At 41.4% G+C, this 16,034-nt stretch overlaps 1 protein-coding gene across 3 annotated transcripts; it reads right to left on the bottom strand.

The window, feature by feature from the left end:
* Positions 1–2,724: 2,724 nt before the first annotated feature.
* On the bottom strand, positions 2,725–16,034 carry rassf2b (Ras association domain family member 2b). Of its 3 annotated transcripts, XM_072433732.1 has the most exons (11): positions 15,754–16,034; positions 14,270–14,294; positions 13,678–13,742; positions 13,346–13,421; positions 13,074–13,225; positions 11,207–11,325; positions 10,556–10,698; positions 4,179–4,332; positions 3,988–4,109; positions 3,816–3,913; positions 2,725–3,726 (listed from the first exon to the last, which is right to left on the bottom strand). In XM_072433732.1, exons 3-11 carry the CDS (start codon positions 13,719–13,721, stop codon positions 3,657–3,659), a joined length of 978 nt encoding a protein of 325 aa, XP_072289833.1. In that variant the 5' UTR covers positions 13,722–13,742; positions 14,270–14,294; positions 15,754–16,034; the 3' UTR covers positions 2,725–3,656. The 3 variants fall into 3 exon arrangements, with proteins under 3 accessions (XP_072289833.1, XP_072289834.1, XP_072289832.1); XM_072433733.1 differs by lacking the exon at positions 14,270–14,294; XM_072433731.1 differs by lacking the exon at positions 15,754–16,034 and having other exon boundaries at positions 14,270–14,552.

Raw genomic sequence — 16,034 nt, 5'->3', positions numbered from 1 at the left:
TGAAGAATCTTACAGAGTCTTCAGGCAATCTTTTAAACGACACATTCTTTCTGTCGGAAATCAATATTTAAACATCCAAATGCTTAGTAAACAGATAAATCCAACACATAAGGTAGTTGTAAGTTATTTATTTTACAAGTTAAAAATATAAGACAATCTTTAATACAAATGGAGCAATACACAGATGTTTCTTCACAATGACATACATCTGTCCCTATTCATGGGTTTAAGCGTCCTGATAGCAGCAACATTTTAAGAACTTCAATTAATATGTTGTTGTTAATCACCATGACAACTGTCCTATTTTTTCTTAATTCTGAAACACATGATTAGGTTATAGAACAGTTTCCGCAGTATTTATTCGTTATAGCAGTTGAGGAAAAGCCTAAAGGTAAGGTTTAATTGCAAATATGCAAACAAAAACATATTCTCAACTTCATACGTATATTATGTATAAAAAGTGAACAGGTCAGTGCAGGGGTCACTTTGGCTTGAAGGTCAACACAGACCAAATGGGGGAATGTTTAAGTGTGGCACACAAACTCTCCTGAAAAATAATAGATTTTATTTGAAGCCATAGTTCGTTCTGGTTCACTTCTCAACATTAGGTTTGGTTGCTGAGATTGTGAGGGTCTGTCGTGGGGGGCTTTGTCTCTACAGGACGGCTGCCCAGTTGCCCATGAGCAAGGCAAAGACCGAGCCTATCACGACAATGACGCTGTTGTAGACCGGTCCACTGGCTGCGCCGTAGTAAAAGTCCATGTCTCCGGATCCCTCCGCGTCATATCTTCTGCCATAACCTCCACGTGGGCCACCTCCAAAACCCCCACCGTAGCCCCCTCCGTAGCCCCCTCCGTAACCCCCACCGTAGCCGCCTCCGTAGCCCCCGTATCCATACCCGGGTCGACTGAGAGCGGATCCAAGCATCGCTCCACCGACGGCACCGGCGGCCGCAGCTCCAGCCACTTTGCCCGCGCTGGGACCACTGCCCCCTCCCCGGCTGTAGCTCCCGGGCCGGCCGCGACCGAAGCCCCCTCCTCCTCCTCCTCGGCCGAATCCGCCTCCGCGACGTGCGTCACAGCGGGGCAACAGGGCCACAAGGAGCACCAGGCTTAGTGCGAAGATAAACCACTGCCTCTGCCTTCCTGACGTCATCATCTGAGGGGAAAGGAACAGGAATTCATGTGCGGTTTGTAATAAGAGTAAGTGTGCCTAATATCATAGATCCATGGCCTGGACCTGCTGGGTTTCAAATGGCAATAAATAAATACAAATAAATAAATACAAATAAATAAAACAAACAAACAAATGAATTAATTTATTTCAGCTCTCACGCCGAAGCGTCACGTATGCTTATGGTCATGACGTACATTGCGGTGCGTTGATAAAAAAAAAAAAGTTTTACAGTTTGAATTAAAGTGTTGCTAATACACTTTATGGAGGGACTCAAATTGTACTCATTTATAAGATTTTACAGCTTTAAATACGTGGGTCTTGAAAAGTTGCTCACTTTATAAACATTAGCCTATAGAAATCCTTCTTTGATATTTTTAAAATAAAAATATACTACTAAAATACATTTTATAATTTCAAATAATTAAATAGTATGATATGTTGAAAAATACTGACACGTGGCCCATATGCGTCAGCTCACAATAACAAGCTTGTGTTTTGTTGATGCAGGTAAATGAGGGAGCTCTAATCCAGCTTTGACTCATACAATGCCATCTTACCCTTCAATTAGGATCTTGCAGATGTAATCTAGTTTGAGTTGAAACATACCACCTGACATACACTAAAACTGTACTTAAGACTTCATTAGTCAAATTTGTACAAACTTTAATTACGTTTACATTGTGGCAAACCTGCTTACTATATTTATTTGTGTTTGTTTAAGACTAACAGGATTACTTCATATGTCTGGTGAGTGGGAAAAACAATACCTAGTTTATTTCTGAAACTAATCCCTGTCTTGTTACACTGGGTCATTTAGTTCAAGAATAATCCTGAGTACTACCAAAACAGATCTGACACCATTAAACATTGTACATATTTTTAAAATTAAACTTCATGTTTTTGATTATACAATAAATACACAATTACCTAATACATAATCAGCATTAATATCTAATGATATATAGTCAAAAATTCCCCCCATTTACTTTTTAAATAATTAAACACTTAATACCTTTGATGCCTTTTTACATCATGTTAAATACACCTATCTAATCAATTATTCAGACAGTTTCGAATGAAACAAAATAAGCAGTCAAGACTTACTTGTCAATTTGATCAAAGTAAAAAAAGAGTGGATTCCTCTTTATATCCAAAGCTGATAGTGAATGTCCCAGTCTCTTCTGGTCTGCACGGCCAGTGATCCTCTGAGCTGCTCAGTGAGTGGATCTGTCCGACTGCTGTCTATTGGCTGGTCGTAAGCTGCTGTACCACACGCCCTACTTAAATACCTACACTTTTCTAATTTGGTTCAAGTTATCTAACACAATGAATGAAGACCAATCACCTGGAAGTTTCCAGGGACTAATCCGTCTATATTTACAACTGTAAACAAGATTGGCATTGTTTCGTAACACATCAGCTGGTGAACCTGTGTGAAACAAATGGTAAACATTTTCTCTGAAGATACCTCTTTTATTAAATTGTACAAAACATGTTCAGGTTAAAAGAGTAAATTTCATCAACTATACAAAGACATTTTATAGAAAATAAAAATGAAAATAAATCATGCATGCGCGTATCTTACAATAACACAGTCATGCCTTTACATATTGAACTATTGTGCACACAGCAATGAAAGACGCTGCATGTGGAAGAAAGCTTTAGCCTCAAGTTGTGCTTTCACATCTAATCTATTTATTAAAATATATAAGATAGTTTCACAGCTTAATCATTGTTGTGAGCTTGTTGGTAGGCCTGTCACGATAATTAATTCTGAAGTGAGATATATTCAAAACAATAATATTGAAACTACTCTATGCCAGTGACATACTGTATAATAACCTAAATAGAATATTTCCAGTAAATCTGAGCTACAACAAATAAAAGGCCAAATGAAACACTTAAGTAGTAAGTAGTATCTATAGTCGTAGAAGGGATCCTCTACGGCTCAAATCATATCATTCCATACTAGTGCAAAGAATACAGTAAACACTGAGCCCCCAAAAATATAGTTCCAGCAGTACGATAAATTGATATAGTAATTATCATGACAGGCCTGCATGTTGGGCAGATTATCAGTAATTTAGGCTGTTCTATGACCAAACTAAAAAGATATGTAATTTCATAATCCCTGTAAAACGAAATACCTCAGGGGCCGAGTTGTCACTGAGGTTATGTCTGACCTTCACCTGTTTGGTGCTTGTACAATCCTTAAACTAGGCACTTTGAAAAGCTGTGGTCTTTGTGCTTTTGTTGCATGGCTCTACCTGTAATTCACAGCTAAATACATTAGGAATGTTGCTTTGTGCTGCATAAGTGAAACAACATAAAACATTAAGAAAGGTTGGATGAAAGACTATTTTGCACTTGTACAATATTGCTGATAATTATAATTTACATGCACGCTGTAAATATATAATTTTTAATGGTATCAAAATGTAAAGAAATTGATTTATGAAAGGGAATGACAATGGAAAAGGTTACATGCAAGTGGCCCCCTCTGGAACACAATTGAGTTGCTTCTCAATAATACAACGGAGGAAATTATACCTAGAAGATAAAGAAGCAGAAGATAAAATAAGGTAATTGAACAAGTTAATTGATCAGTAACTGTTTATTATGTATTGACAAAGCCATACCTTCTTCTGAGCTTCTGTACCTCCCTGTCCTCCTCCTCTTTTAACTTAGTGATAAAACTCTGCAGGACTGGCATTTCAAACTTGATATACTGCGCCACCTGGTGGAAAGGAATAGTCATGTTTCAGGGAAAACACGTGCTGAAGTTGTTAAGGTTCAAGCAGCGCTTCTTACATCATAAGTGACCTCCTCCCCCAGGTCAGCCTCCATGAGAAACACTTTACAGACCAGCTCACAGGGCCCCTGCATCACTCTGAGCAGGAGAGGATAGTCACTGCGTTTAAGCTTCATTCGCTCTGAAACACCAAACTCTTACTTAAAGGAAGTGCATTTGTTGTCTTAAGTAACAGTAATTCACAACCTACCTCCGCTGGCGTGGACAAGATAAAGAGCAAAGTCATCTGGGATGTTTTCTATTTTAAATTTGTTGAGCAGAACTCGAAGGACCTGAGGCGTGGTCATACAACTGTTGATTCTGACGTTTGTGACAGAGCCATACGCTGGTGTGAAGACTGCTGTCTGTGATGAAAAAAAACATATTTAATCAATATGTACAGGATACTGGTACACTGTTAGACTACAGTTTCTTACATTTTACAATGTAAATGATTATAAATACATTTTTGTTCATGTAATTATAAAAATAAAAAAACTTAATTTTAGGAAGTTTTGCAAAAAGATTCCCCGCTGGTACTTTCCGGCTGTAATAACATTAGTAAAACATTGAGCGTTTTGTAATTTTAAATGTATGCAATTCAAGGTTTAAGGTCCGTGTAAACAGGCTGAATAAACTGCATCCGGCTGTATTTAAACTGTATGTGACTTAATTCTGGGGCCTGACCCTGTCGAAGTTTAGTCTATACAGACTGCGGGAGGCGAGGATCGTTCTCAAGTTCTTTATTTGATGAAAACATGGGAAAACATGGAAAAACAGGCAAAACAGTTGCGTGTTGTTCGTCTTGCAGCTGAGATTCGACCCGTCACAAGAATTAGCTGTGTTTTATAAAGCTGTTGCTTGGGTCTGATAAAATGGCCTGACGTTGATATGACGTCCACTTGTCTTGATTGTTTAGACTAGTCCACAGATAGAAAACAGATCAGAAAATACACAGAAAGTTCATCGTGACCCATATGCCGTAAGATCGTCGTGACTCATGATAAACAGGACACAGACATGACAATAATTTGATAAATATCCACAATTCCCCCTTTTGATCACATTCACATGTGATCACACTAAAGAGGCGCCAGACGCAACCTCACAAAATAATAGAACGTAAACCGCCCAAAAACATATTCAATATTTAAAAATCAAATTAAATCATTATATAATCAAGCAAATCCTTAAAAGAAATAATTTAGTAAAAATCGGTGTGAGACAAGGAGCATCCCCAGTTATCATAAACACATGGTGGGTTGTAGTAATCAGATTCTGGAAAAAGTCTAGTCAAAGTTAGATTCGTGTTTGGCAGAGTAATAGCATGTGTAATCAGGGTCCAAAGATAAGCAGGTTGTTTAGTAAGAGCAGATGCAATCAAGCGTTCTATAAGTGATCTAAGACAGCACAGCATCCAATCATAATCAATACACAGGCAATAACAATAATATTGGTGAAAAACAGAAACAGTGCCAGCCCAAGGCCCAAAGATGTGGTATAACCACAAGGGGCAAGGGTGGTGGTAGATGATTCTGGCTTGACATAGGTTGGCTCATATTCATCATTTCAGGTCTTTGAAATTGGCCAGGTTGGTTTGGGGCCATTTGGTGTTGACCTCTTTGTGTTTGCCCTATGGGGCAGTCTCGAACCCAATGTCCAGTTCCAAAGCAGTTTAAGAATTGATCAGGAGTCACGCTGAACCTGTTTTGTCCTCTTCCAGCTCCTGCCCCACGTCCTCTTCCACGAGAGAATGTATTACGTTCACGTCCTTGATTGTAGATGATTTCTGAAGCACGTGTGTTGTTCTTTGGTCCTGTGGCGGATGGGACGGCCTGTGGTTCTGCCATACTGGGTTGTACTTGTCCCAGGACCATTTTAACCGCCATAGCAATCTGTTGGGCACTGTCTGACACTGGATTATCTTCTGTTGCCACAGCCATTACCTTGGCAGACTTATTTTGCTTATCTGCACCTCTTCTTGGAGCTTTTTGAGTTGTAATTTGATCTTTGCCATTTTCATTTTTTCCATATCCTCATTTCGTCCCTTTTTTTCCTTCAGGTACTTAGCAACGTGATGTTGGCAGTTGGCATTAAACTCTTTTTCTGTCTTTGAGTAAAGACCAACAACATCAGCCAAATGATCCTGGACACATTTGGGTAGTCCTTTCACCAGAGTCGAAAAGAACATGAGAGTGTTGCCAGTACCAGGTTGTATGGGCTCTCCAGTTGCATCATGGAACTGTGCTTTAGCTCTTTGCTTATATGCAAAGTAGTCTTCATCATGTTTCATTTCCAGAGCCAACAGTGCGTCAGGAAGGCAGGTGGGATACATTCCTTTAAGTACCTGAGTTAACTGAGGCTTTATGGTGGCAAATGATGTGGATGCTCTAACTGGAGCATGAATCTGTTTGGATACTTCAGAACGGATCCTGGCCGCCGTATTCTCATCTGTTGCTCTTATAAGAATTGCAGACACATCTCCCCAGCAAAGTGTTTCTCCCGCTGTATTCGTGGTCAATGCTCTGAGGAAGGCCGGCGCACCTTGTGTCAGTTCGGGCAGTTTTAACATCAGCCCTTCTAGATCTTTCAGTGCAAATGGTTGGTACACTTCTTGGTTACTTGCAGTCATTCGGAGAGGTGCAATGAGTGGAGGAGCCTCTTCATTGCTAGAAAATTCATCCTCTTCCTCCTTGGGACCCTTGTGGACGGGGAGCGGGTGAAGTTCTCCACTCAAGATAGCGTTGTTGTATCCATGCTCATCCACCATTCCTGTGAATGCTCCCGCCACATATTGATCTGGTGTTGACACAAATGGGTCTGAACCCGTTTTCTTCTGTTGTTCCACTCCTCTTTGAATGTGGAGTTTCTGCTGTACTTGCTTCTTACTTTCAGCTTCTATTAGCCCAGTTCCTAGGACTGTTTCCCCCTTTTGTCCAAGTTTTTTTTCTTTTTGTTTCCTGCGTAGATCAGCCGCCACTTCCCGTTCCTTTTTTCCAGTAGTCGTTGTAATCTTCTTTCTTCATCTGTGTCCGAAGCCAACCCAGGTGGTGACCATGCATTGGTGGCAAGTTGTTCTTTTTGAGCCACTGTTTGCTCGAGCATGAATTTGGAGATGTGATTTTGGCTGGAAACCAATGTTGTCAGAGCTAACATCTGTTCCTTCAAATCCTGCATCTGTCTTTGTTCTTGAGTGGGTTCTGACGGGACCATAGTCAGAGTACCCGAGACTACAGCATGTTTCGTTGGCAGCTGTGGTATGGTGCTGGTTGTATCTTTTATCATAGATGAATCCATGGATGAGCACTGCAGGGGAGGAGCCGCTGGAGTAGAAGTGTGGGGAGCTGTTTTTTCTTGTTCCGTGTCTGTCATAATTTTCTTCAGTTCTTTCGCCTGTTGTGCATATGCGCTATGATGTTCGTTTCCAGAGGAGGGGCACTGCAGTTCTCCTTTGACCAGAGGTGGGGGGGCGCTATAGCTGTGACATCGACCTTGTACCCCAGTCTGCTCGCTCTCCTCATCTGTTCTAGAGTCTTCATCTTTGTTATTCGCTCCAAAAGAGATGCTCTTATCGCTTCTGTTTTTCTGTTTCATTTTGTTTTTTCTGATTGTTTGATGCTCTTCTGGTTTCACCTGAATATTGGCCAAAAATAGTCTCTCTCTTCTGATTAAAATGTCTTTTGCCATTTTATGTAGTTTCACTGAAAATGATAATTTTTCTTCATGTTCTTTCAGTTTCTTTTTGTCAACAGTTTTTCCTTTCACTGTCCAAATTTGATGTGTTTTGTAATGCAGGACCTTAGATTGATGATATTCATGAATACAATTCCATTGTTGTTCTGTGGGAGGAGCCACAGCTTCATCACTGTGATTAATCAATTTTTTCTCAGCATATTTTTGGAAGAGGTTTTTCATTCGTGTAGTTTGCTTTTTTGCTTCCTTTGGTTTTTGTTCATTTGCACGGATTGTGTTTTCAAGATCCTTCAAAAATGTATTCATTTTGAACAATAATTATAAGAATAATAATGAAATGAAATACGTTTAGGGAAAAAATTATATTAAAATTTTAATTTAAAATTAAAGATTTAAAATAAAAATAAAAACATCGAATAAAAAAATAAATTAAATAAAAAAATAAATAAATTTAAAATGTAAATAGAATACAAACTTGAAAAAATAAAATTAACTAAATAAATAAAAATTCCACCTAGCCACAGAGGGTAGTTTATCTTGTCAGTAGAATGCTTTAAGCCAAGTAATAGCTTTCTTAGTTCCCTTTAGTTACCTACACGTTCCACGTTTTATTTTTATTTTTATTTATTTTTTCCGGAGTCCAACTCCCTTTTAAATCAGTCCAACTGATTGTACGTACTTTTACACGTCCAACGTGTTTTGGAGTCCAACTCCTCTTTAAATCAGTCCAACTGATTGTCTAAACTAATGAGCTAACATTCACTAAATTCATACTTGTGCAATGTGGAAAATTTAGGTCAAGTTTTGGCAAATTTAGCATTTTCAATGTGCAGAGTTTCTGCCTTACTTTTGTTGAATGTCCCAGTCACAATTGTGAGTCAAAAATAAACTGGCAATCCACTCCTCTTGTCTCTCTTTCGGCTCGGTCCTTGTTCTCCCATTATTCCCAGCTGAACCGTTACTGGACGCTATGCGTCGTCAGCCGACATCCAGAAGAGAATCGTTTAGAGCAAAATTTAGATGTTTCCTTTCCAACCACGATGAGAGACCCGCATCCTCCACCAATTCTGTCGAAGTTTAGTCCATACAGACTGCGGGAGGCGAGGATCGTTCTCAAGTTCTTTATTTGATGAAAACATGGAAAAACAGGCAAAACAGTTGCGTGTTGTTCGTCTTGCAGCTGAGATTCGACCCGTCACAAGAATTAGCTGTGTTTTATAAAGCTGTTGCTTGGGTCTGATAAAATGGCCTGACGTTGATATGACGTCCGCTTTAAGATTGTTTAGACTAGTCCACAGATAATCAGAAAATACACAGAAAGTTCATCGTGACCCATATGCCGTAAGATCGTCGTGAGTCATGATAAATAGGACACAGACATGACAATAATTTGATCAATATCCACAACCCCCAGTTTGGGGACCACTGTCCTAAACCTCTGTATATGCTCTTCACAATGTAAATTTCAATGCCACAACAGTCACAAATCAATCAACACAACTGTATAATGCTCACTGCAGACGTGACAGTCCCTGCTCTGATCAACAGCACCTCAAGACAAACACACATCTACTGTCCAAACTACACTTCTGTGTTGGGACCATGGATCTATTATATTATGTTTGGGACACAGTGAGGAGAAGGTTTACAGCAGCAGGAGAAGGGCCAGAGAAGTCACAGCTTTAGTCAGATATTCGTCATGACAAATTACATAGTTAAAGTAATTTAAATATCTAATGCTCAAAATCACAACAGCAGTTGCCTTGAAGGGCAAATAAAAGCTCCTTTTCCCTAAATGTAGATTCTCAAGGTGAGCAACAATTCAATCTTACTCAGACTTTAGCTCCTGTTTTGGTTCAGCTTAACTTTAAGAGATGAATGCATCTCGTCTGAACCTCAGCTCATACTGTTGGCCTGGCAGAACATAAATACTTTATGTTTTATTTTTTTAAATGAGAATATTCTCATTTAACGTTTGAATGTTTCACAGGTTTAAACTCAGTTAGCAACGACTTACTCATGTTTTGCTGCCCATGTCTGTAGTCCCACCTACTTTCTACAGATGTCCAATCAAACGCAAGCACAAGAAAAAGTAACCAATGACAGCAATGATTCAATCCGAGACAGATGACTATGGCCCTGACAGTCAAAGCAGCTAATCAGTGAGGACAGGAGCCCACGCACACAGGAAGTGTGCTGTGTGTTAGTAAAGTGCAGAAACACAGACGCACTCTGAGCAGCTGCAGAGTACGATGCTGCTGAAACCACAGGGAGAAAACGGTGGTAGTCAAAAGGGGCATTTGTAGAAGTGTTGAAACTAAGTACCAGAGCATTCTGGCCCATTACAAGCACTGCAACACACAACACATAGAAATGTACAGATCCCTCTGTTATCTCAATCATGGCTGTTAACATTTTGAGTCCTCCTGAGGCAAAATCCAGGGGTTAGTCCTGATTTGTAACTCTCTATGAAAGTCTTTAATTCCCCTCGCAACAAACCAAAAAAGTGAAATCATAGGAATTAGTTTGCCTATATTTGCAAAACTTCCCCCCAAAGAGGGAGGAGGGGGGAGGGTGAGGGGGGATGATGACGTGCGTGCTTGCCCTTATGACGCGGTCTTGCCCCACCGCCCGTCAGTTTGGAGATTGGAGGAAAGGAGATAGTCTGTAATAAAGCTAAACACTGCGGGAATCAATCAAAAATATACTCTGGGTACATATATGAAGCACAAATAGCAATGTAAGAAGGTTAAAAGCTCTGAAAAGTCGATTTCGCATGTTATGGGACCTTTAATAGGTTTTGTATTTGGCTACACCATCATGAAATTGAAGGAATTAAAAGGGTGTGAAAGTCCAGCCACTGTACATTAATTATGATGACACACGAGTGATTACCTTGTGGTTATAAAAGTGTCCGTTAATAGAGAAACGATGTCTCCTTATTTTCCTCTGGTCACTGGGCGATCTGCGCTGGCACCTCCTTAAGACTCCAGCGTCACTCTTTGTCCTGAGGAGCTGAGAGCTATAGTCACTGTCCTCTGCAAAAACAATGTCCAACTGTTTAGACTTACAACTACCCAATACTACATTGTATTATTAGACTTGACTTGGTCGTGTTTGGAGTCCTGGTTTAGTCCTGGCTCCAGATTAACTCCTAGTTTAGTTCCAATTTAGTTGTGGTATCTCCATGTACCCCAAGATATACTATCCTCATTAGTGAAGGTCTGAAGATCCAAAGTAAATATTGCCCTCATAAAACATATTACATTGGACTCTCATATATGTGTGAACCGCCTCAGTACCAATTATGTAGATGCTTGTGATATTCACTTTTTGACAAATTAAAACTGTATTACAAAAGAATAGAAGAAAAGTTTGCAATTACATGACACCTTCCTGAACAATGTTTACCAGCTGGGATCCTCAAAAGGGGTTGTGAAGGAATGTTACCCATCTGCCTTTATTTAGAGTTTTATCCAGATCGATTTTATTGACCTGAATCCTACAACCAATGCACTAAAACAGTTCACATGGTTCAGCTCTCACCATCAGCTTGTTCCTCACTGATGCCGTTGTCTTCTGGGTGGATGTCGGAGGGTGGGGTCACCTCCACTGTGGGTGGGCTTGGTTGTGCTGGCTGCTGGCCCTCAGTGCTTTGTGGCACTCTATAATATAAAATACTTAATTTTAGTGATTACAAAATTATATTTCTCTGTAAATCGTGTGTCAGCATGCTCTTACACCCTGAGCTCTTAAACATCAGAACAACCACTCCTAGTCTAGTCCCGAAACATTGCTCTCCTGCTTTGGAATATCTCTTCATTAACTGCAAACCATTCTACTCTCCACGTGAGGTTTCCTCATTCTTTCTGGCTACTGTTTACATTCCACCAAGCTAACAGGTCTGTACATAGATGACACCATCAACCTGGCATGCCACATCATCCTACACAACAGCATCTTCACTCCCCGGGAACCTATCCTCAACGTGATTGACTCCACCTGCAGGTGGATCACTGACTTTGTGAAGGACCGGAGGCAGTGCGTGCTGCTGGGAAAGAATGTCTCTCTCACTCTCACTATCAGCACAGGAGCTCAATTCCCAGAAGACAGTGGAAATGACCGTGGACTTCAGGAAAGTCACAGCCCCCCAGCTTCCCCTCACCTCCGTGGACTCCTTCTGATTCCTCTGCACCACCATCACCCAGGACCTGAAGTGGGGGCCCACCATTAGCTCCCCCATCAAGAATAACCAGCAGAGGATGGTCCATCCTCACCTCCTCCATCACCGTGTGGTACACTGGAGCCACAGCCAGGGACAAACAGAGACTACAGTGCATTGTGCCTCTGCTGAGAAGGTGATCGGCTGCAGACTTCCATCTCTGCAGGACCTGTACGTCTCCAGGGCTCTGGGACGTGCAGGTCATATAACAGCCGACTCTTCTCACCCTGGACACAGACTATTTGAGCCACTCCCCTCAGGCAGGAGGCCACTCCCCTCAGGCAGGAGGCCACTCCCCTCAGGCAGGAGGCCACTCCCCTCAGGCAGGAGGCCACTCCCCTCAGGCAGGAGGTCACTCCCCTCAGGCAGGTGGCCACTCCCCTCAGGCATGAGGCCACTCCCCTCAGGCATGAGGCCACTCCCCTCAGGCAGGAGGCTATGGTCCATCAAGACCAGAACTTCCCGCCACAAGAACAGTTTCTTTCCCTCTGCCGTTAGACTCATGAACACTTCTTAAACACCTGTCACTTTAACTATAATTCAAATCAATAACCATTCATTGTATGGCTCGTTTTTTTTGCACTATTCTGACCAACTGTAAGTTGTGTATATATTCAGATCAAGTCTCTTGCATTCTGAATATATGCATATATCTATGCATTCCCCTTTTGATATATTTTGCTACTAGTATTATTAACTGTTGTATGTTGCACCCTCTCTCGGCTGGCCTGGGAACGCCTCGGGATCCTACCGGAAGAGTTAGAGGAAGTGTCTGGGGAGAAGGAAGTCTGGGAGTCCATGCTCAGACTGCTGCCCCCGCGACCCGGCCCCGGATAAAGCGGCAGAAAATGGATGGATGGATGGATGTTGTACCTTAATGCCAAAGCTAGTTCCTCATTTGAGAATTATTTTCTCTGACAATGGCAATAAACCCCTTTCTGGTTCTGATTCTTCTGATAAGGCTTATGAAGTTAAAGTTTGTTGCATGTATTCCTATCAAATAAACAACAAATTAATATAATGCCAAGTTATCTCTATAAATACCCTGGAAAACCTGAATATAAACCTGTTTTCAGAGCTCATGTTTCGCTCTGGTGATTCCTCTATTTATCTTGGACACACTACACAGAATCTATATCTATGACGACTTCCGGTCAGTGGGATGTAACAGGATCAGGATGCACCTCTTACCCCTGACCGTCCAGAGTGCAGCCCGAGTGCCAGGACGTGGAGGAGGGGGGCGGGCGGAGCCTCTCATGGTCATCCTGCATCTGGAGCCTGATTGGCCGGCGCAGGCCCCAGAAGATGTTCAGCAAGCCCTCCACAATGAGCTCCCCCTCTTCCTGGTAGTGAACATGTCATAATCAATGCACAGACATTTGGAGGACATTAAAGGGATATTAAAAGCCCAAGTGGTGGAAAGAGAAGAGGATTGAACTGGAACTGCTGAAATCGGCACCGACCTCTCTGTGACGGAGCTGCAGGTTCTGTCCTTCATAGTACAGGTTGTAGGTCTTCAGATGGGAAAGGATGATAGATCTGAGAGATACAATTTGCAAGGAAACAAAGAGACAGACATCAACACTTTTTTCCAATAATTTTGTGGTAATTTGTTTTACGGCAGATTTGATATATTTTAAAGAAAATATAACCACAAATTGTTATTGAGCAAAGCCTTTGGCGAGTGTCTTGGTTAAATAATTACTTTTCCTAATGTATGTACATTATAATGCATAAACTCTTGTTGCTCTTGGATCTGTGAGTATGGTATGTACTGTGCATGGCTGATACTTACTTGCTGATAAATTTGTTCTCTCCAATTTGAACGTCGTCATCCATTCTCAGGAATCATGGGACACGCTGAGAAAACAAGACACAGCACAAAGTCAGAGCTTTCGTCCACAAACTTTAGTCTTATGACTCCTCGTGATCAGCGCAGACACTGCCAGGGAAGAGCCAATCGCTACAGACTAAAACTTTTCAGGAAAGGTAATTTTTTTCCATGATTAGTCCCTGCTCAAAGGCATATACTAGTTTTAGTATAGATTGAGATCTGCATGGGTATACATACTTCTTAAATGATCATCTTTGGTCATAACTATTACTTGCTCATCACCATATTTTTGGATTGTCTTGCACCAAAATACTAAAGGCTATTGCGGCTGTTTAAATTGGCTCCGTGCCATCACTCTCCTGATGTTCAGGAGCCTTTGTGTCTCCTGAAGGAAAGGAACAGGTGCTGAACACATGGGCCACTAGTGAGTCATTATATTTCAATAGTTTTAACAGTGAAGTGGGCATCCTGCTTCTGTACGTTCATTGTGGTTTGGAGTGAGGTCAAATTATCATAATCTGAGACATTTAAAGTGACAGGTTAATTGATTTACCTTTCTGTGTGATTCTGTTGAAAGTCTGGAGAAGCCACAGAGCGGAGAGAAGGGGTAAAAGGTTACAAAGATGACTCTATGCTTATGTTGGTATTTTTTGTTAATACAAAAGCTATCATTGACATCTTTTGATCATAAGTGAGATAGTGTTCAAAGGAAGTGCTCTCTTTCCGTCAGGGTGCTTCCCCTTTTATGCACTCGGTCACAGAGGAAGCTGACACTACCCCCAGCGCACTCAAGAACTTCCTCAATTTAAGGAGACTTGTACAATATGGACGAGTTGTTTAGTTCACTACTGTTACTCACAGATAATATGCATCCAGTAAATACGTACGTCTGGTAGAGTACTGAAAGGTAATCCGAAGCTGACAATCTCGGATACAAACGAGTCAATGAAATATTAACAACCAATCAGCCTGGATCCCTGCTAAGATGTGTTAATATTTCATGGCCTATATTAGCCCCTGTCAAATGCTCAAAGGATCACAGTTGACCTAAACACAGTACGTCATTAGTGCGTTAACAGTGCAGTCATGGTCACAGTCAGTTTTAGCTCGACAAACACTGACAAAGACAACGTTGTGACAAGATAAGGATATTACACTGGACGTATGGATATGTTACTCTGCAAAATCTGGCTGATATATTTCTTTAATTGTGTTATGAATTGCGTTTATGAATTGCTGATGTGGGCAGGCGTTCATTTTTACAACCAGGTTTGTAACCAAGAGTCCAGAGCTCAAGAAGCGCAGCCAATTCTGGGTTCAGAATGAAATGAGTTCAAAGGCATCTTGAATTCTCATGTGACTCATGTCAGCCAGCTGGAGCGTTCATTTTTCCTTTTACATCACTGCTGAGTTTGGAGCTATGCCTTTAAGTCTTACTTTGGTTGCGATTTAGTCATTTATATTCTGCATGGGTCTGGAAATGCAGCTTTGTTGGCTTCCTTCTTGTGAAAGAGCTCACTATAACATGGCATTAAAACTCATGACCACAACTTCCTGACTTCAGCTTCACACATGAATCCTTGTTTATGTGGCCCTACTGGCTCTTGCTCCCTTTAACACAGATGAAGAATAGATTGGGTCTTCACTGCATCATTACTGCACACACAATTGTCACTATTGTCATAGCAACAAAAAAAAGCCCTCTGGGCTCCAACTGTGAAGCTTATGAGGCTCTCTCAGAAATACTTTAGGCACCAAAAGTATTTCCTCTCTGATCAAACCAATGTCAATTTCAGGGTTGTCTTTTAGAGGGAGCACTTTGAAATCAAATATAGGCCTAAGACAGTAGCATTTATAACATCTGGACCACGTGTTTACAATCTTCTGACGATAGACTAGACTCAATATAAACTAGATGAACCTTTGCCTCGTGGAAACAATTCTAGCATATAGACGACTTCTTCCTTTACACCCCAATGTTTCGGTGGTGCCCACTTGAGGCACTGTAGACGCGGCATGAGGAAGGAATAGGCTTACCGAAATATAAACTGCACCGACGAATAGTGTGTTTTGCGAGCACACGGCGCAGCCCCGCGGCGCAGTCTTGGTCCTACCGACTTTTTTTGGGCCCGCGCTTCGTCCTCCACCTGCGGACAGAGCTGCTCCAGGCGTGAGTGAACGCGGCTGGACTCGCCTCAAACTCGTTGCCTAAGCTCTGTTAAAGATGGAAACAATCCTGCAAACGGCCCCGTGTGAATTTACGCAAAATGACAGACAAGAAGAAAGAGAGAGAGAGATAGACAAGGAGAGAGAAGGAG

Source organism: Eucyclogobius newberryi, unplaced genomic scaffold (genome assembly GCF_026437365.1).
Source record: "Eucyclogobius newberryi isolate DKJ021-1_F unplaced genomic scaffold, fEucNew1.0.hap1 SCAF_6, whole genome shotgun sequence".
Lineage (NCBI taxonomy): Eukaryota > Metazoa > Chordata > Actinopteri > Gobiiformes > Gobiidae > Eucyclogobius > Eucyclogobius newberryi.
Note: the sequence above shows the minus strand (reverse complement) of the source record. Positions and strands in the feature narration are given on the sequence as shown.

What these genes read in the sequence shown, in the direction of transcription:
- rassf2b (XM_072433732.1), bottom strand. Translation starts at nt 13,721, where the DNA reads ATGGATGACGACGTTCAAATTGGAGAGAACAAATTTATCAGCAA. An exon ending in TGCAGCTCCGTCACAGAGAG is followed by an intron (nt 13,226 to 13,345) that starts GTCGGTGCCGAT and finishes GTTCACTACCAG; the next exon opens with GAAGAGGGGGAGCTCATTGT. An exon ending in GTACAGAAGCTCAGAAGAAG is followed by an intron (nt 3,727 to 3,815) that starts GTATGGCTTTGT and finishes TTTATCTTCTAG; the next exon opens with GTATAATTTCCTCCGTTGTA.